This window comes from Cucumis melo, chromosome 11, assembly GCF_025177605.1.
Source record: "Cucumis melo cultivar AY chromosome 11, USDA_Cmelo_AY_1.0, whole genome shotgun sequence".
In the NCBI taxonomy this organism is placed as follows: domain Eukaryota; kingdom Viridiplantae; phylum Streptophyta; class Magnoliopsida; order Cucurbitales; family Cucurbitaceae; genus Cucumis; species Cucumis melo.
The window spans coordinates 29,993,017-30,014,951 of NC_066867.1; the positions used below are offsets into that span (position 1 = coordinate 29,993,017).

At 29.5% G+C, this 21,935-nt stretch overlaps 2 protein-coding genes across 5 annotated transcripts; both read left to right on the forward strand.

Annotated features, from left to right (window-relative positions):
• Positions 1-10,845: 10,845 nt before the first annotated feature.
• LOC103497831 (multiple organellar RNA editing factor 3, mitochondrial) lies at positions 10,846-16,600 on the forward strand. Of its 4 annotated transcripts, none has more exons than XR_007824909.1 (5): positions 10,846-11,336; positions 14,562-14,659; positions 15,472-15,537; positions 15,641-15,922; positions 16,356-16,600. XR_007824909.1 is itself a non-coding variant. In XM_008460185.3 (4 exons), exons 1-4 carry the CDS (start codon positions 10,954-10,956, stop codon positions 13,163-13,165), a joined length of 765 nt encoding a protein of 254 aa, XP_008458407.2. In that variant the 5' UTR covers positions 10,852-10,953; the 3' UTR covers positions 13,166-13,404. The 4 variants fall into 4 exon arrangements, 2 of the variants coding, with proteins under 2 accessions (XP_008458407.2, XP_008458408.2); XR_539487.3 differs by lacking the exon at positions 10,846-11,336 and adding an exon at positions 14,021-14,479; XM_008460185.3 differs by lacking the exons at positions 14,562-14,659; positions 15,472-15,537; positions 15,641-15,922; positions 16,356-16,600 and adding exons at positions 11,419-11,516; positions 12,776-12,841; positions 12,948-13,404 and having other exon boundaries at positions 10,852-11,336.
• Positions 16,601-18,882: 2,282 nt separating this feature from the next.
• Positions 18,883-20,310, forward strand: LOC103497827 (ethylene-responsive transcription factor RAP2-3-like). The gene is made up of 2 exons (XM_008460183.3): positions 18,883-19,043; positions 19,496-20,310. The coding sequence occupies exons 1-2, from the start codon at positions 18,920-18,922 to the stop codon at positions 20,065-20,067; spliced, it is 696 nt and encodes a 231-aa protein (XP_008458405.2). The 5' UTR covers positions 18,883-18,919; the 3' UTR covers positions 20,068-20,310.
• Positions 20,311-21,935: the final 1,625 nt, after the last annotated feature.

Genomic DNA, 21,935 nt, shown 5'->3' on the forward strand with positions numbered 1-21,935 from the left:
AAAAAATCATTTTTCACCTTTAGTTTTAGACTTTTCTAAATATATTAATTCTTGTAATTCTTCTCTTTTAGTTTTAAAATATATCGCGTATAATATATAATTGTTTTAATAAAAATTCTCAAATTTGTTAAGTGAATTAATTTAGACTTTTTATTAATAATAAATTTAAAATTTGTTTATGGATTCAATTCTTACAAATATAGAGATTTCTTTAAATGCAGATGAGATTAGAGAATTGATGCATAAACAATCTAGAAAAAATTCGTAATTAAAAATCCAAATTAACTCACTTGTAATAGTTTAGAAATCTTATTTATAAAACTATAAACTTTGGCGTTTATCAAACAAAACATAATTAATAGGGTAAGTATATTAATATATTACAAAAGTTTGAATTTTATGTCAATACCACGAACACAAGCTTGCTTTAGCACTTAAATTGACACAGAATATATTTAGGATTTGAGACGTAAATTGGTATTTTAAAATAAATAAATATAATATTATTGTCAGGACCTCTTAATTTAACTCAATTCAAAATTTGAAAAACAGACCCATTAACTAAAATATGAACGAGACGAGCAAAGGAATAGGAGTCCCAACATTCATAGAGCATCATATTTTTGTTTCAAAGTTCATTAATAAAATTTCAAAGAAATTTGTTATCTTTAAAAAAATAAAAGAAAAGTTACTCAACAACTTGATGATGTTTGAAACAATTATAGTTACTTTTATCAGACTTAAAATCATTCTATTTCCTCCAAAAAGGGTCGGTTTGAAGGATTATTAACTTGTTTGGAAGTGATTTTTTGAACTCATTCGAAATCATGACTCTTAAATAAGTTCTAGAGTTTTGCTTGATTCAAATCAATTTTCTAAAACCTGAAAATGATTATCTAGTGAAACAAAGAAACTTAAAACTTGTATAAGAACTAAAAGAAGCGTGACATTTAAGATCTATGAATCGAATAAAAATTAAACTAAAAAATTTGAGAAAAAAAAATGCATTTTTCTTATATAGACTTTAAATTATTTCATTTAATTCAAGAATGAAACAAAAAGTCACATTGAAGCTTCGAACATAAAATAATTGGTCAGATCTTTGAATTATGTGTTGAAAAAGAATAGAAAAGTTTCACGTTGAAGCTTGCAACGTAAGAATTTGACTTGAACAAGGATAAAGAAGAATGTTACTCGCTTTTTAAATAGTTATAGTGAAAATGGTCTATAAACACCTTATAAATTTTGTTCAAATGGTTCTGAAATAGTGTCTATTTCTTCCATTTTTTTCAAGGCCGAAAAACATTTTTAATCCCTAAACTTTTTAATTTAGAACTTTTAAATAGGCCAATATATTTTTAAGAGTAACTTTCAAAATTGTTAAAAGTTCAAGTTAATAATATAAAAATGAAATACATAATTTTTAGGAGACGTTATTAAAAATAGAATATTTGATTAAATATTTACCCTTCATAGAAAAAAATTCGTCAAATCTTTTTTATTTTTGAAAAAGCTCCTAATTTAAAGTGTTTTTTAAAATAAAAAGTAGCATTTAATCTTTTTTTTTTTGTTATTTAATAAGGTTTTTAACAAAAATACTTTTAAAATTTATAGAATAACTCAAAAACACCTTATTACCTTTTTTTTCTTTTTCTCGAAAGGATTTTATTCATTCATTTATATGTAGAGAGTAAAGAAACCACCAAATCTTCGAAAGTAAGACTTAAAATCCAAAGGAATAGAAATTCCAATTGCACCTAATAATACTACGAAGCATAAGAATAAAAAAGATAAACAAAAATATCAAATCTAGAGACATACAAACTACACTACGAACAACCGTTTTAGTCATTTAGTTTTTGCATCTCAAAAACGTTTATTAAAAATATGTTTAATGGACAACATTCCAAAACCATAACTTATTATAACACAGAATCATGTTAAAATTAAATCAATCTATCAAAAAAGTAACCAAAAAATATTCCAAACCCCTTAGTTTCCAACAAACTAAGTATCTTTTTAATTTGGAAGGGAAAAAAACAAAGAGTTTATATTTCCCTAATTTTAATGTTCTAATCTTGTTTCTTCGAATCATCCCAACTCTTTTGGACTGCTTAATTATATAAAAGCAGTTTAAATAACAGATCAAACAAAATATTGTTTATTTATTTCCTAAAAAAGTTAAAAGAATATTTTTAAAAATCTTATTTAGCTATATGATTGATGATATTATTAAAGAAAAGATTTAAAGCACACACCAAAATACTTTTTTCCTTTTTTTTTTTTTATTAGTGTTTTTATAGAAAGCAATAATATCCTAATTCCATAAAAAACATATTGCATGCAAGTGTCCCAAAAATATTAATTAAACATCAAAGATCATGTTATAACATAAAGTAATCACATCCCAAAATATTGGCCCTTTTAGTTTTAAGTACAACAACATTGAAATGATTGATCATCTTATATACCCATTTAATTTCAATTCAATTTTAAAAAAATCCATCATTTTAATCTTAAAAATCTCTACAATTAACCTTAACACACACAATAAATAAATAAATAAACAAAGCACATAATATATATATATATCATCCTAAAAAGTTGTACCCAAATATTCATAAATCTCTTTCACCACACATATATTACATTACTTTAAATAATTAAAAGCTCATTATTCTACTTTGTAACAAAATATCATTCCAAATCTTATACCAATTATTTATTAAAACTCATTATTTCACTTTCTTGCAAAATCTCATTCTATTATTTATTCCCCCAGAGAAGAAAAAAATCTCATTATAATATTATTGTTCCATCTGCGGGGCCCTCGCAAGTTAACCCAAAATTTCAAGCTTCCTTCACTTCACTTCCCTTCCCTTCCCCAGAGCTCTATATAACAAAGCAAACAAAAAATCAAAGCTTCACAAACCAACCAAGCAATTAAGAAAAAATATATATATATCTCTCTCTCATTTTTTCCTTCCATAATCATGGCCGGATTTCTTAAAGAAAGAGAAATTAGGGGTTCTCCCGGTGACCTGGCGAAAATTGGGAGAGAGGGGTTCGAATTAATTGATGAATACTTTCGTCGAGCATCGACGAGGGGGAGGCGGGTGGCGGCAACGGCAAGGCCAGCTTTGCCACAACCACCACGTAAGGTGGAGCAACCTCCAAGGATAAGGAAGGAAAAACCGGCGGCCGCCATGACCTCCGATGAAGTGGCTAAACACGGCGGCGGAATCGTGATAACAACTTGGCGTGCGTATGCAAAATGAATATATTTAGCTTTGTTCTACCTCTAAAACTAGAACTAGTTGGTGGTTATAATATATACATATGGGTACTTAATTAACTGCTATATATATATATATATATATATATATATGTATGTATGTATGTATGTTAGTACAGCTCTAGTTTGTTTTCTTGCTTTGGTATGTCGTATATCAATATGTTAATTAAGAAATATATTTGATCTACTACTTATGAAATCTCTAGCTGTATATATCTTCTCTTCCTCTACAAAGAAAGAAATCAATTAGACAAATAGTTTTGTGTTATAATATTTCAGTTAAATTACAAATTTAAGTGTTTCAAGATTTTGAAAATTTTGTGTGTTTTAAAATTATAAATTCAGTCAAAACTTAAAGTTTTATTAGATATAAAATTTTAAATTTATATATATATATATATATATATATATATATATATATATATATATATATATTAGTTTTTTTTTAAAATTTGAATTATGATAGGGAGCTATTAAGAACGTAGACTTTAAAGTATATTAATTCGGAGGAAAGTTTAAGAATTTAAAGTTCAATCCTATGTTTAATCCATCCCGATAAATTATGTTATATTACAATTTTTTAAATAATTATATATATATATATATATATATATATATATATATATATATATGATTATTATCCCTAAATTTATTGTTCATTATCATTAAAAAAATAAATTAAATTACAAGTGTAGTATTCTTTAAATTTCAATATGATGTGTTCCAAAAAAAAATGTAAATTTAACCTTTTAATTTGTGTTTATTACATCTTAAACATTTGATTTCAACGTACGTCCAATAGTCTAAAGCACAAAATTGAAAATTCATAAATTAAAAATTTAATTTGAACTTCTTAAGCTCATATTTGAATTTTTTCTTTAAACTTTAAACTAAACTTCTTTGTTTTGAACAAAAGTTATAGGAGTTGTCACGGTTCTTCGTCCTCATTTGACAATAAAAAAAGTTTTATCCTCATTAGATGATCTTCACAAAATCATGATATAAGAATAACATTCATACATGATATCGATCCAATAGAAAATTATGTATATTTCTTTCATCTTCCTTTAAAATTTGATTGGGTTTTTCTATATAGAAAAAAAATACTTTTTTTTTTCGTTTATAATGCCACCTTATAAAACGAAAAAACTAACAACTCACTCGATCTGAAAGGTCAAGAGTCTACGAGAAAGAAACGATATGATGGACCAAATTGTAAGTCACTTTATTACAACTTCTTTTTGTCGAAAAGAAGACTATACATATACATGATGAATTAGAGAAATTGTCTTTTACTTTGCCCAACAAAATAATATGTGTAAAAAAGTAAATAATGAAACAATTAAGGATATTAATTTAATTAAATTAAATCTAAGATCAAATACATATATATTAGTTTAGTGTTGGTTGTAAACCAACAACAATTGATTTTTCTTTATCCTCTACGAGGAATATAATTTTTCCTAATTATTGACCTTAATTTCACGTTTTAATTAACTTAGTGATCATAATATGAAAGCTTTTAGAGTAACTTGAGATAGGGTTTTTTTGTTGGTCAAGAATTTTGGGTGTGAATCATCAACAACCCATATATATATATATATATATATATATATATCACAAATTAATTAGAAGAATCTTTCATTTGTTTTGCTGCTCTTGAGAAAAAGAAAATATAAATAGTTTTGTTAAGCAAGAAAATAGTGGTAAACCCTAATTAGTAAAAAAAAAAAAAAAGACTTGGATACCTAAAACCCATCGTAAACTTGTTGAATGAATGTTCGTGAAAATACTAATTTAGTCTTATAGATTATACCAAATTTTGAATCAAAATCGAAATGACAAGAAAAGTGACATTCTCTGATACTAACGTATATGTATGTGCATATTTGAGTCTCTTGTCCATTCACTCCACATTATTTTTTTTTACTCTAAAATCTCATTGTTGGGGAAAATATTTTTCATTATTTTAAGAATTTTTGTTACGTCTATTCCATTGGATAATATTTCCTCTTATCACTTATCGATAGTGTCTACTTGCAAGTGCAACTAAAGAATGTGAAAGAAAATTTTCTTTCACATGTTTCATATTTTTAGATCTACATTTTAATCGCTTAATTTCATTTAAATGCTCTTAATTTAGCGAAAAAAAACACAATAACTTAACGATAAAGTTAATTTAGATAACATCTCTTGATAAACTCGTTCGAACTTTTATTTACAATTGAAATAATGAATAATTTGAAGAGTATTTTCCTAATTTAATCGAGGAAAAGGAAAATATGTTCAAATTGTTCTAAACTTTGAAATTAAATATAGTTTAATCATTTTCTTCTTGTCTAATATATATATATATATATATATATATATATATAATCACTCCTTCGGCTTCTGCTTTAGTAAGTGTATTTCTTTGTAGCTATTTCGTTGGATAAATACGAATAAAGCTATATATGTATTTTTTTTTCTTTTAAAATTACAATTTAATTCAATTTCCGTACATAAATTATTTATATTTATACTCTTTTTCGATACCATTCCTCTCCCCTTCTCCCTTTCGTACATATGTGAAAAAGTAAAAAAAAAAAACTTAGGCGTTTTTGTGAGTGTTCATATATTACATAGCATATATACTTTGTTGAAATAATCCATACATCATATTCATTCATTGCACTCATACAAAAAGTATGAGTTTCAATGTAATGACATCTACAACTTTCAATGTTACATATTACCTTATTGTTATAACTAATTTTATTGAACTAGATTTCTAACACCTCCGACCAATCGGAAAGTCGATGACTTGAATTAATTAAAGTAGAGAGATTGACGAGGACAATAACGAATGAGCTTTAAAAAATAGTTTTAAAGAAACAAATTACACGTGTGACGAATACGGTATATATAGATTACGTAAACCAAATCAAAATTTTTGAGAAATTTGTTATGAAAATTATCAACACAGCAAAACAGGAAAACATATATGTACTATAGATCTGAGTCCAACGAATTCACGTTGTCTCGTTAAGACAAATTTATTCACCCTAGTGCTTGAGTTTTTTTAGAGTAATTATCTCCTAGGACAGAACATATCACTTTTCTTCTAAGAGTAGCACCCCGTCTAGAAGATCAGCGAACAAAACTTTGTAGATCTACCGAACGTGAAAATTGTGGATAATAGAGAGAAAATATTTTTGAAAGAAGACAAATGACTATTAAATCAAATAGAAAAAGACCTTATTGTTGATTATTCGAAAAATCATGTCCTTTTTCTATAATACGAAAAATGATGCATCCATTCATAAATACGAACAATAACCATTTATTCGAATAAAATTAACTACAAATATTAAGAGTTTTACAAGGTAGAGATTGAATTGAAACTAAGGTTGAGATAAATGGTATGAAATAGAGAGCGTAGGTGCAAAATTACGGTCGTCGTCACCACCATGACGTCTTTAAACAGCAAGGATTCCTTTGAGGAAGAAAAGAACGAACCTTTGCCGACCCAATGTGAACATTGAATGAAGACCGACCTCTTTTCTACTCACTACGAAACTTCAATTCAACATTCCTTTTTTTCTTTTTCCTTTTCTTTCTTTTGAACCAACTTAACAAATTATTAATTTAGAATGTGTTCGATAATAAATTTAATTTAGTTCCTATATTTTAAAATGTTTAAAAGATTAATAAAGTTATAACATTGAATTTTATGATTTATCGTACTAGAATTAAATCTAACAATATTTTGTTTCACAATTATTTTAAGTTAATTAGTAAATCTTGAATAATAAACATTAAGGGAGTATTTAGTAAAAGAAATTTGAGTTATTGTAAATTTCGAATCTCATCTCAAGGAATACATTTAAATAAAATTCGTTGTCTTAGTGGGAAAATTGAAACATTTGTCTATGAACTAATTAAATTGAAATATACACTGGTGTGGTGATTGCTACACATATTTTAATGTTTAAGTCAGATAGTAAAAGAACGTAAAAGCTAAAAACAAGTTTGCGAATAAAGATTCAGTTACCTCATATTGAGTTATAATTATGTATTTATAAAGATCAGTCTAACAACTTCTTCTGATCTTATTCTATTTCAAATTATTTGATAACCTAATCGATGATTGGCACGGGAAGTTACATTTGCAAAAGTTGGATTCCTCGGTCTAGGTGGAACTCCCCAACTTAAGTCATTGGGCCAATAAAGCTCCACAATCTAGACCAACTTATAATTAGGTTATAATAAATGTTTATGCTTCCTTGGACTTATATGTTTAAAACATATTTAATATTTACCAAAAGGTATATATATTAAGTGCTCCAAAACTATAGTTTATATTGTAACATCCCTAAAAAGTTACCCCCAAATATTCCTAATCCCTTTAACTAAATTAAAAATCCATTATTTTACTCTCTAAAAAACCAAATATCTTCCTAATCTTAATCCTAATTATTTCTTTAATTTCTTTTACAATACTAAAGGGTATCTTTATCTTTCTCTAGAACCATTTGCAAAATTCCTTTTGAACACCCCCTTTTTAGTGTTTATATAAAACAAGTTTAATGCTATGTTACGCTTTGTTGTAATAAATTAATCATATTCATTCTTCTAAAAAACATTAATAACTTAATTAATCATTAAAAAACATTAAAAGTTACCCCTAAATATTCCCAATCCCTTTCACCATATATATGACTAATTTTAAAATGAGTTTTCTTTTCTCCTCTAGAACCTATCATAATATTCATTTCAATTAAAAATAATTAATATCCCATTATGAGTTCAATTATTTTGATGAGTTTCCATTGATTTTTTAGAATTCCAGCAATTGAAGTAGCTAAGACTATATTAGACTATCCACAAAAATCTCCTTTAGATTTCTCCATTATATTTTTCTTGAAAAATTATAATTTTATCGATTAATTAAATTCCTAAACTTTGATAAACGAATCAAATTAAATTCTTCGTTAGGATATTTCTTTTGAAAATCCTTTTCCTAAATCAATTATATATCGATGCATTTGATGATTTTTGAATACAATAATGTGAATAAAATGTCTATAAAATTAATATACAATTTAGAGGTTAGTTATATTTTTCACACAGTTTTTAACAAAAGCTAATAATTAATTGATAGGTTTACGAAAGCTTAAAACATTTTATGATTCCCAAATCCCAACCCTAAAGTGCTTTTAACAGTATATAATCTATATAATCTGATATTTTTCCCAAAGAGAAAAAGACAAAAGGAAGCATAGTTCTATTACAAAAAGAAATTCTATCAAATTCCATTAAAGAGTTCATTCCTTCCTCTGCCTAATCTTTTCGTTAATATTTTTAAATTACTACCATGGAGCCCACCAAGACTACTATATAATGCACCAAAAACCAAATGAAACTTCACCAAACCAACAAAGCCAATCAAAAACAAATTCCTTTTGTTTCTTAATCTTCGAAAGTTATGGGTAGGAGAGAGAGAGAAATTAGAGATACTGATGCTAACCTGGCGATGATTGGGATTGAAGGATTCAAACTGATTGACAAATTCTTCGGTCGAGCCTCGAAGGGTAGAAGGGTGGCGGCAACGGAGAGGCCAGCTCAGCATCAGCCACCGCGTAAGGTGGATCAACCACCTTTGAAGACGAAAGATAAACAGGCCGGGGCGGTGGTGACTTCCGATCAGTTGGCCAAAACCCGCGGCGGGATCGTGATAACAACTTGGCGTTCTTATGCAAAACGGAAATAGCTTTCGTTTTTCTCTACATAACTAGTGGATGGATGCTCATAATATATAAAGAAATATAGATACTTAACTACAAGCCTGCAGTATAGAAATAAATAGAGATATGGGATATATATATATATATATATAGATATAGATAGATAGATATGAAGTATGTGTATGGGGTACTTAGCTATAGCTTGGTTATGTTGTTTTTCTTGGGCTCTTTAGTAATATAAAAAAGTATGCATGTTTTGAGTTAAGTTGAGTGAGTTGCATGTCACACCTCTTCATCTTAATTCAATTTCACCTAAAAGCTGAGTGAGTTATTTCACTTTGACTAAAATTTTACCAACAACAATATTAAGATACTTTAAATCGTTAATTTTAACCCTATTTTTCTAAAGAGGAAAAGAAATATGACTTTAAATTGTTCTTAACTTTTAAATTAAATATAAATAAATCTAAGTACATATGTATAATTACTTCTTCGGAACTGTTAGGGACAAATATGGATAAAAAATATTTTTCTTTTAAAATTACAGTCTTTAAATTTAAACCGTAGATGTTCAAATAACCCAATAACTTGTTATACCCAACCTAAATTGTAAAGATGAGGTTGAGTTGGAGGAAGAGAAAAAATAACTCAATGAATAACAAAATATCTTGAACTTTGAGACACTTAAAAAATTTGCATGTTAATAAAATTGCATCTAACATGAGTTGAGAAAGGGAAAGGGAAGTAGAATATCAATATGTCAAAATAGTGATGAACATAATCTTAAATACAAAGTTACTTTTTGATGTACTTTTTGAATTCTAAAACATCAATTTACTATATGGTGATCTCTAATTATAAATTAAACTATAGATTTTTAAGATTGATTAATTTTATCATTTGTTTAAGGAATTAATATAATTTTAACAACATGAACCAAACATATGATTTTTTTTCTTCAATTCCAGAAACTAAAACATGCATTTTTTTAGTTTGTGACCAAAATATAATTATATACAAAATTTATGAACCAAAATATAATTTAAATCATATTTATATTCAAATTTAAATATTATTTTAGATTCATAAACTTTAAATTTCGTTATATATTCAATACTTATAGCACATAATATATATGTATTTTAACTATTGTTGAAAAGAATAAACTTTTGGTGAAAACTAAAAATTCGAGTTATGAAATTTTATTGAATGAATCCAAAAGAATGAGAAGATATACATCAAAGCTAGTTAATAATTGTCATAACTATAATTGTCAATTCATGTTGAGTTAAGCTTCTTTAAACACGCGTTTTAAATGTATACATTAATCTAAATTTTAAAAAGATAAATTCTTATAAACAACAAAAAAGAAAAAAAAAACTTAAATAAATTATAGAGAATTTGATATATTTTACGTATTTTGTAAATAATTTCTATTTTTCGCTATATATAAAAATGACCCTTTGAAAATTGAGGGACATTTTTTTTTGAGGAATAAAATTAATAGGTTGACAAATACTAATTTACCCCATAAACTATAGTATTGTATCAATTTAGACCATAAACTAATAATTGAATCAATTTAAACTATGATTTGTATGTTGTATGGATTTAACCAGTAAAATACTAAACCCTAAACTATTACGAGTGTATCCGAACTAAAACATAATAGAAAATTTAAATCGATACAATCACGTAGACATAGTTTTGTATATTAAAATTGACACATTTATGAAAAAAATCAATGGTTAAATTGATATAATGGTTAATTTTGGGTCTATTTAAATCAATATTTGTCCTCAAAGTAGTTTATATCGCTAAAAACGACGCCGTGCGCTGTACCGTCGCGTCCTTCATTTTCCCAAACCTCTCTAAAATCTCAATCCACCAAAAAACCTACTGCCTCATTCAGCCACCTTCAAGCTCTCAACAATGGCGTCCTCAGCTACTCGGCGCACGTTGTTCACTGTTCTTAGCCGAATCCTCTCTGCGTCTTCATCATCTTCTTCTTCCTTCTTACTTCCATCTCCTATTTCTTCTCGCCTGCGATTCGCTTTTCCTCTCCTCAACAGACAGGATCAAATAATCCCTACATCATTCAATCTTCCAATTCGATTCAAGGCTTCCGGGTCCGGATACTCTCCACTCAATGACCCGTCTCCTAATTGGAGCAATCGACCTCCAAAAGAAACGATACTTCTCGATGGCTGCGATTACGAGCACTGGCTGATAGTGCTGGAGTTTCCTGACCCGAAACCATCGGAGGAAGAGATGGTTAATACTTATGTCAAAACTCTAGCCGCTGTTGTTGGAAGGTATAGGATTGAAAACAAATTATTATAACACGGATTTTGTTCTTTAGTTATTTTAGGGTTTTTGTTTTCTTCTAATTTTCAGTGAGGAAGAGGCGAAGACGAAAATATACTCAGTTAGTACGACTACGTATACTGGGTTTGGTGCATTGATTTCGGAAGAGCTTTCTTACAAAGTGAAAGGTAATAGTTTCTGGGCTTATTCGTGTTATGATTAGATTGAGGAGCCTTGGGAATCTGATTTATTCGCGTTGTAGATATTGGAATTGTGTTGAGTATTTGGACTACAATTGAAGATTGAAATTGTAGTTCTGAGCTGAAGCGCTCAATGTGTTTGATGAAAGTTCTAAAATATAAGATAAAATGATTCATTCCATAATCATTTAGCTTTTGAAAATCATGTTATGAAAAGCACAAATACGGATACTAGACATGGATACATGGCAATAAGTCATTTCTTAAAAGTCTAGGGCATGACACAACAAGGTTGATGCATTACATGCTTAAAAGATAGAAATTAGTTCAATGTATGCTCAACGATTGTTTTATGCATACATGTGTGTGTGTTTTTTTAGTATTATTTTCATAAATCGGTGTTCTTTAACTCTGCTCCATAAGTGTTTTATGAATGTCTAACACATTTGGTTCACTAACAACTGTTCGATATGTGTTGGACAAGTGTTGGAGTGTCTAAGTGTAGACACTGTCACAAACGTTAGTCAAACTTAAGTGTTTGTATTTCTTAGATTATCATTGTCTTCTTATCATTTCTTTACCATGGTCACCTTTTGAATTTGAATTTGAATTTGAATTTCCAGCAGAAGTCTAAAATGAAGTGCAAGTCTTTTAAGAAACTACTCCAATTAGTTACCAAGACTACGTATTTTGAAAACACCACTAAGAAATAGATAGCAAAAAAGAAACCAATAAGTAGAAGTGGTGTTTATAAGCTTAATTTCAAAACCCAAATGGAGGCCTAAGAAATTTTTCTATCTATTTTGAAGTTTTCTGTATATTGACTCGAGTTTTAGTTTGATAATATGTGTGTTACCACCATGAAGGTTTGGCATTTGTATTATTTTGTGATCCTTTGTACTTTGTATTAAGGAGCCTTTTGTAAACAAGAAAAGTTACGAGTCCTGTGATGTGAATCAAATCTGTGTTTTGTTTTTGGATTAAAATTGAAGATTGAAAGAGTACTTTTTTAGCTCAAGAAATCGATGTTTTTGATGAAACTTTCTAGATAATATTTGAATGGCTTAGGATTTTTCCTTTCTACATTCGAGTTTTCTTCGGAATCAACCCGATTTTAGTTGGTCATTTTTGTGTTACAACTGTGAAGGTTTGTCATTTATGATTTGTGTTATTTATTGATACTTTTGCTTTAGATTATGTATATAGAATTGGCATCTGATCTGAGCTTTTCATTCTGGATGAAACAGAATTGCCAGGTGTTCTATGGGTTTTACCAGATTCATATCTTGACGTTCCGAACAAAGATTATGGAGGTGATCGTGATTCTAACTCGATCAAATTGATATATATTGAAACCAGTTGATATATCTCAAGTTAAATGCTCATTTTGCTTTTATGACTTATTCGTGTTAATTTCAGGTGATTTGTTTGTTGATGGAATGGTCATCCCAAGACCGCAATATAGGTACAATGATAGGCAACAACCTAGTAGAAACAGACCTCGTCCACGGTATGATAGACGTCGAGAAACTATACCAGTTGTTCGAAGACAAAGCATTCAGGGACAGAACTGGGGTCAAAACCAGAGTGATCCAATGCAACCTCCACCCTCCAGGGATGGTCAAGATAGAGCTTAAAGTGGTGTTGGAATTCCCTCGAACAACTCCAGGCGAGTTTAATCACTCGGAGCAACACTGATTTATGGATGCTTTAAAATGTGTATATTTCTTTTTTTTTGTTCTAAATGATCTATGAATTCCGGGGATTTTGATTTTGGATTGATTTTAAAGATTCTAAGTTAGTGATGGTGTGACAATATCTGAATTTTTGAATGATTTCAAATTAAATTTGAAAAAAGTATGGTTCAGTTCTGATTCTTCGCCATTTTGTTTTTATATCTTCACTTTCAGGTTGTTTTTTCTTGTGGTTTTAGAAAGCAGAGGACTCAATTTTATAGGGTTTATTTCAAATATAGTAAAATTTATTAATCATAAACTTTGTAATAAACTTATTAGTGACAAATTTTGTAATTTATTACCGATAGACTCATAAAATCTCTGGACCAAGACTTGAGAGGATTGAATTTGAAAGCTTTTATCTCAATAATTTGCCTTCTAGTAGGATTGTAAATGTTTTGGTCAATGGAAGAGACAGATAGAACTTTATGGTTAGTTATACTTATAATCATATTTATTGAATCTAATTAATATTATGTAATGTATCAATGACCTTTTGTTTTAATTTCCTTTTACATGAAATAACTTTTTACTATATATATATATTTATATTTATATTTATATTTATATTACCATTTTCAAAATGAATCATTTCATGATTTAGTAGTTCCAAAATTAATTCACTTTGCATTTTAAAAATATTTTTGAACTTAAAATTTGTATAAATATCGTGAGTTAAAGAATTTGAGTTTTGAAAATTTAGAGAGATTTTTTAAGAGAGAAGACGTATAGTTTTATATCTCTAAAACGACGACGTATGGCGTACGTCCTTCGTTTTCCCAAACCTCTCTAAAATCCCAAATCACCAAAGACTCTACTGCTCTCAACAATGGCGTCCTCAGCCACTCGGCGCACATTATTCACTGTTCTTAGCCGAAGCCTCTCTTCATCTTCATCATCTTCTTCTTCCCTCTTACTTCCATCTCCTATTTCTTCTCGCCTGCGATTTGCTTTTCCTCTCCTCAACAGACAGGTTCAAATAATCCCTAATTCATTCAATCTTCCTATTCGATGCAAGGCTTCGGAATCCGAATCCTCTCCACTCAACGATCCTTCTCCTAATTCGAGCAAGCGACCTCCAAAAGAGTCGATACCCTACGATGGGTGCGATTACGAGCACTGGCTGATAGTGCTGGAGTTTCCTAATGACCCGAAACCATCGGAGGAAGAGATGGTTAATTCTTATGTCAAAACTCTAGCCGCTGTCGTTGGAAGGTATCGGATTGAAAACAAATTATTGTAACACGGGTTTTGTTCTTTAGTTATTTTAGGATTTTTGCTTTGTTCTGATTTTCAGTGAGGAAGAGGCGAAGGAGAAAATATACTCAGTTTGTACCACCACGTATACTGGGTTCGGTGCGTTGATTTCGGAAGAGCTTTCTCGGAAAATGAAAGGTAATATTTCATAGTGTCTTTGCTTATTCGTGTTATGATTAGAATAAGTAACCTTGATTCATCATGCATCTATTGAAATTGTGTTGATTATTTGGATTAAATGTGAATATTCAAAGTGTACTTTTGAGCTCAAGCGTGCAATGTGTTCGATGAAAGTTCTCACAAACAATATAAAAGCATCTATTTCGTAACCCTTTCGTTTTTTAAAATTATGTTTGTTTTATTACCATGCCATTTCCTTACCATGGTTACCATTTTGAGTTTGAATTTTCAGCCAAATTCTATAACGAAGAACAAGTTTAAACTACTTTAATTAGTTGCCAAAGCTATGCATTTTGAAAACACTATTAAAAAGTAGATAGGAAACAAAGAAAGATACTGTTTATAAACTTAGTTTTCAAAATCCCATACAGCTCTAAGAAATTTTCACAATCTATTTGAACTTTGCTGTAGAATGGACTCGAGTTTTTGTTTGACAACGCTAAAGAGTCTTGTGATGTGAATCAATTTTTTTTTTCATCTTATAGATGTTGGAAATGTGTCTACTGGCTAGTGTTTGGATTAAAGTTACAGATTAAAAGAGTACTTTTGTAGCTCAACCACGCAATTTGTTTGATCAAACTTCCTAGATAATATTTGAATGGCTTAGGATCTTTTTCTTTCTATTTCCAAGTTTGCTTCAGAATTGACCCGGTTTTAGTTTGATCATTTTCGTGTTACAATGTGATGGTTTGACATTCATGATTTGCGTTATTTATTGCTAAATTGAAGAATTGGCATCTGATTTGAGCTTTTCATTCCTGATGAAACAGAATTGCCAGGTGTTCGATGGGTTTTTCCAGATTCGTATCAAGATGTTCCGAACAAAGATTACGGAGGTGATCCCATTTCAACTTGATCAAATTGATACAAATTGAAATCAGTTGATATCTCAAGTCAAATGCTTGTTTTTCTTTTATGAACCATTCATGTTAATTTCAGGTGATTTGTTTATTGATGGAAAGGCCATCCCAAGACCGCAGTTTAGGCATAATGTTACGCAACAAAACAATCGTCGTTCACGCCATGATAGACACTGAGAAACTGTGCAAGTTGATCTGGGAGCTGATTTAGAAATAGAACTGGAGTCGAGCATAGATTGATCCAATGCATCAACCACCCTCCATACATGGTCAAAATAGAGCTCAAAGTGGTGTTGGAGATCTCTCGACAAATCCAGTCCAGTTTAATCAAAGCAACGCTGGTTGATGGATGCTTTAAAATGTGAGTATTTATCGACTCCTTAATGCATGACAAATCTAGGAGAGTTTGGAATCTTTACTAACCAACATTCCAAATATTCAACGAGTATGAGATTTGTGTCAGTCCTTAATGCATTTAGATCAAGAAATCATATATAAATGTAGCATCCAAATGAGTTGAATTAGATTTTCTTACTTTCCTTAGCAATAGGTCCAAATATTAAAAAGAAGCCATAGGAATGATTGAACTGTTCCTTGGATATGAACTCTCATTAATTACCATCTGATGTGATGGAATTTAACTAATACTCAACCATTTAGTTTTGTATTTGAATGATCTATGAATAATGGGGATTTTAATATTGTGACCATATTTGAATTCTTGAATGGTTCAAATTAAATTTGAGAAGAGTATGGTTCATTTTTTAATCCACTATCATTTTGTTGTTTTTCAGTAAATGTTGAGACGAGGAATTTGAGCTATGGACTTCACAGGTCTTTAGTACATACAATGCTAGTTGAGTTAAGCTTTTCTTGATGCATCATTTTATTGCTATATCTCCACTTTCTTATTCTTCTTTTATCGGAGAAATTGGGTGGATCTCAATTTTATAGCCATTTTCGTAAGGGTAATCTAATGGCAATGTGTATCACTATTTAACAATTTTTTAAATTCACAAAAACTTTAATCCTATTGAAATTTTAATTGTTTTTTAGAAACAGAAACTAATTGATTTTATAAAAGGCTAACTATGTCGTGATGTATTAGCATTTTAAAATATCATAAAATTACACGCAAACATTAAACTTTAGCACATACGTTGTAATTTATAAGAAAAGTGACAATAGAATATGAAAACGAAACATAATGTAAAGTTATGAAAAAAAGAAATGGATTAAAATCAAACACATTCTTTCTAAAAACATGGTCGACTGGTTCTGTTGGTGAATCTTTTGTCTTTCTTCCCTATACTCCCAAATAGTAATAATAAAAACAAACAAATAAACTAAATTTAAAAGCAGCTGTTTGTTATGCAACTCATCATTTTAATCATTTTCTTGGTCTCACAGTTTCAAAGGATATGATATGATTATGTCATGAATTCATCAAGCTGTCACTGGCCACACCTTTCTTATCTTCCTCCAACCTTTTCTTACAGTTGATTAATTCAAAACTAAAAGTAAAGCCCATTTTAAGAATTCTGTTTTTCTAACCTTGAGTACATCCAAATTGAGAGTAATTTTGTAACATCAAACTCTAGTCTGGAGGTTCTATTTTCTCTATCTTATAAATTTTCTGATCTATGTACAAACTAATTATTTGCAATTTTTTAAGTTCATGAGTCTATTGTTCACCAACTGTTGTATTTTGTATTCGAGATGTTGATTTCATAAGACTAAATACATGCATATGCATATGCTTTAGTTAATTAATTAATTATTATTAATAATAAGAATTAGAAATAATTTTTTAAATAATTGTCATAAATAACATAAAAATAAAACTATTTATACAATAAAAATTTGATCAATTTTATTATATTCTGTTAAATAATTTTAATATTTAAAAAAATGTATCATATTTTTATTTATTAGAATTTGCAAATAAATAAATAAATTACCCTCTCGCTTCCTTCCACGAACTATTAAAGTAATTCTACCGACGTACGTTCATGTCACAGAACCAATTAAATTCAGCCACGTGTAAAGAAATGTCCCCACCTTTTGTAAGAAAAGAAACAGCCTTCCTTTCACGCCTTTCAAAACCGCCAGACTGTACGGCCACCGTCATAAAGTAAAGAATCTATTCATTACGCTTTTTCTCTTTTCTTTCTTCTTTCACTAACAACAAACTATTTACTATAAATTATTGTTGATCTAAAATCAAAACAAAAGGATTTTATAATTTAGTTTGAACGTATTATTTGTGAGAGTGTATCATTGTTTTATGTCTATTTTATTCGGGTTTTACGAAGAAAGTTTTATGAGTATATTTAGGAATTTTCTTGGGTTTTAAAGATGTGGTGCAAGAAGCTGTTAATTTTAAACATGGTTGAACTTACCAATGAAATGAGTTATTAAATTTAGTAATAAAGTGAATCCTACACCCAACCATATTGGTTCCTTCGAGATGTTGGAATGCTTTAATAGTTGCCTATTGTTTAACGTTGTCACCTTAGTTGAATGCACCTTAAAAACACATTTTCCGTGATGTTGCGTTAATCACCCTTTTCATAAGTACTTTATGATTGAAAATTAAATTATTACAAAATTTAAATTATTACGTATCTATTTTTACATATACAAATGCATGTATTACGTTGATTTAGTACAATATTATTATAGCATTTTCTATGTATTTTTTAAATTATTAAAATCATCTATGTTATTTTAAAATTCGAATTTAGTCACTCTAAGCTTTTCTTTCCTTTACATTTTGTTGAGATACAAAAAGTTCATTGTGAGATTTGAGTTTTTTTCCTTTTTTTTTTTTATATATTTATCTTTTAAAAATATATTTTTTAATTACAATTATAATTACCTCATATTTATTATAATTTGAATGTACATTTGATATATATATATATATATATATATATATATATATATATATATATATATATATATTATAGCTTCTATGTAAGTGTGTGGTTTTCTTTCTTAACCAAAGAAAAAAATGCATAGATAAATGGGTCAATGATTGAAAAATAATAATATGTACAAAGTGCTGAAATTGTTTTTTAGTTTAGGGATCCATATAGACATTTTGAAACTTTGAAAAGAAAAAAAAAACGATAAAATTACATATTTTACCTTATAAATTTGCGTTTTGTAAAAATTAAAATATGATTTTGTGGGACTTTTAGTGGATCTGGTTACGAGCCCAATAAGAAGTCACCATTTAGGGCCTAAAAAGAAGGCCCATTAAGATCCCTTCTTTTTCGTCTATAAATAACATCCGATGAAGTCTCTACCAAAACCTCTTGATTATGTTGGAGGAATAACATTAGAGAGAAAAATGTGCGGTGGTGCCATTATCTCTGATTTTATAGAAAAAAGGCGAACTTGTAAGCTTAACAATGAATCTCTTTGGTCCCACATCGACCCTTTCTCCGATCTCCTCGGCCTCAATTATTCCTCTGGTATGTTCATGTTCTTCTCATTCCCCATTCCCCATTCCCCATTCCCCATTTTTTTATAATTCTTTTCATTTCATTTGTTCCAAAAAGATATCGCTAAATTATATATTTTTTTTACTTATTTGAAAGGAAGGAATAACGATGATTGATGAAGATCAATTTGTTTATATTTTATTCAATTAACTTTAAAAGTACTACGATTTTTTTTTTCTAATTATTTATTGCTTTTAGTTTAGCTCTAATCTTTTAAAATTTGATTTATATGAAAGTTGATAAAATAATAACTTTTTATAATAGGAAAATAAAATAGATAAATATGTTTTTAGAATTCATTGATTTATCGAAATATTGATTAAAATTGAACTATTATTAAGTAGATGAAGTTTGAATAAAAAAGTAGAGAAGGGAATGGAAATTTCTATGGTAATGGATATTGAGGTGTGACTGATTTGTAGTGAAAACTGAGAAGCCTAAGAAAAGAGACCGATCTACGGCGGCGGAGGCGGTGGCGGTGGAGAAGACTCGAAAAGTTCGGAAGAATTTATACAGAGGAATCCGGCAACGGCCGTGGGGAAAATGGGCGGCGGAGATTCGGGACCCACGAAAGGGAGTTCGAGTTTGGCTGGGCACTTTCAACACCGCCGAGGAAGCCGCCAGAGCCTACGATGAAGCTGCCAAACGGATCCGAGGAGTAAAGGCCAAGCTGAACTTTGCTCCGGCGCCGCCGTCGCCCACGGCTCAGCCTCAAACTCCGGTGAAAAAGCAGTGCGTCCTCCCCGAGTTGACTCCGGGTGGCTTCAACACAACCGATTCGCCTCCGTGTACACGTGCGGATAGTTCGTGTGACAGCGAGGAGCTGTACTACGGCGAGGAGTTGGCGAGTTTAAGATCGTTCTTGGGGCTGGATGGTGAGGAGCAACAACCGAGTCAACTCGGTGGAAATGGGGAGTTTGAACGAGTTGATTTGGATCTTTGGATGATGGACGACATGTCGTTGAATGAGGAGAAATTCAGTCAGCTGGTATGAACGTATGGTTAACTGTTTTGTTCGACATGTCGTTTATTGGTGTGTAATATTTTTAAAATGTTTGAGAGCTTTGAAGTGTGTAGCCGTAGCCTTTGTAGATATTATTATGGAGATTGAATAAATGCTTTGCGATATGATGTGTTTTTGTGTAATCCTTTTGGAACGACATGTCGGTTCTTGTATCAGATCAAACTGATCATCTCTTTTGTTTTTAATATTCACCGCTTTGTAGTTTCATTATTATATCTTATTTTAACTCCTTATGGTCTTTCTTTCTATGTTTGACTCTTTGTTGTTGCTCTTGTCTTCTGTCACACAATTATATATTATTTGTTACAATGCTATTATTAGATCATACATTTTGGGATCCTTTACATCAAATTGAATACATTATTAATAGTTTTCCACTCTAACACATATTAGTTATTTTCCCCAAACCTTCCCTTTTTGTTTAGTTGATATGCAATAGAGATTTTGAATATCAAATCTTGAAGTCGACATTAATGTAATATTAGCTTTCTTCAACTCATAGTTCAAGTGATATTTATCTACCACACGAATCTCTTTGCTCCTTAACCAATGTATCAGTCTTTGTTTGCTATAGTCGCCAGTGTTCGAGCCAGCTTACGTGGGTAAGTGACTACGAACACCTCGACTAATATTATGTGATAACATGCGTGATCTGATAGAAAATTAATTCTTAGGTAGGTAGTCACCATAGATTGAATTGAATCCACGACCTCTTAGTTATTTATTGAGATTATATCTGTCTTTTACCATCAGGTCAATCCATGATGTTTCATAATAATAATATGTATAAATTTATAAATACGTATGTAGTTGTTGATTAAAAATACAAGAAGTAAGATTGAGGGTATTTAAAATAAAAACCCTTCGACTTAGGTATGGAAAAAAAAGGAGGAAGAGATGCATGAACCAAACGTGAGAATGGTCCAACAAAAATCCAAAGTGGGACCTAAAATCAAAATGACGGTTTAAATCGAAAGAAAGCCAATAAAGTAATAAATCCTCAAAATTCTATCCTTTCTTCTTAGGGGTAATTGATTTTAAATTCAAAATGGCTTTGACATCTTCATCATCATCATCATTTGCCATATTGTCCTTTCAAATTGACCTAATTCATTAATTTTCTTTTTTCAAATGAGTCTTTTACTCCTCAAATAATTTGTCCTTTTGAGGGGCCCCATTGTAAAATATCATGTTTTGGTTTCAAGCAAAGTGAGTTACTATTGTTTTCACAGCTCACCAACCAAATATATGCTAATATAAGGTGTTTTTTCATTAGAGAAAAGAGATGGATTATTCAAAATTGGTAAAACTTAGGTAAATGTCGCAATTTTTTAATTGAAATTTGAAAAGTTGACATAGAAAATATTATATTTTATTATTTTACGAGGGAGAGAATTTTTTCATTCTATATCTCGAATATGGTGGTTGAATCTGATTGTTTAAAAGTTGGTAATATGTTGAACGATGCTTATACTGTGGAGGCTAAGAAATGGACCAGTGAGTTAGAGGGTCGAAAAGCTTTAAAAGAATGTCGTGACCATTCATTGTATTGCACGTAAAGTTTTGGAGGATCGAGAGTCTTCATTATTTTATGTTTACATTGATTATGACTTGATTTTCTTTCAAATTTGAAAACGTTTTTAAGTAGATTATACTATATCCCTAAAATATCATTCAAATCTCTACAAATATAAAAGCATTATAATCCAAACAACCTTATTTTTTCCCAAAAGAAATCCAACTAAATAACCCCACAATTTTGAAGAAAACTTTCAAGCTAAGATTACAATATTTTAAAAGGTCCATTCAAGACAAGTGGTGGATACTATTCCTCGGAC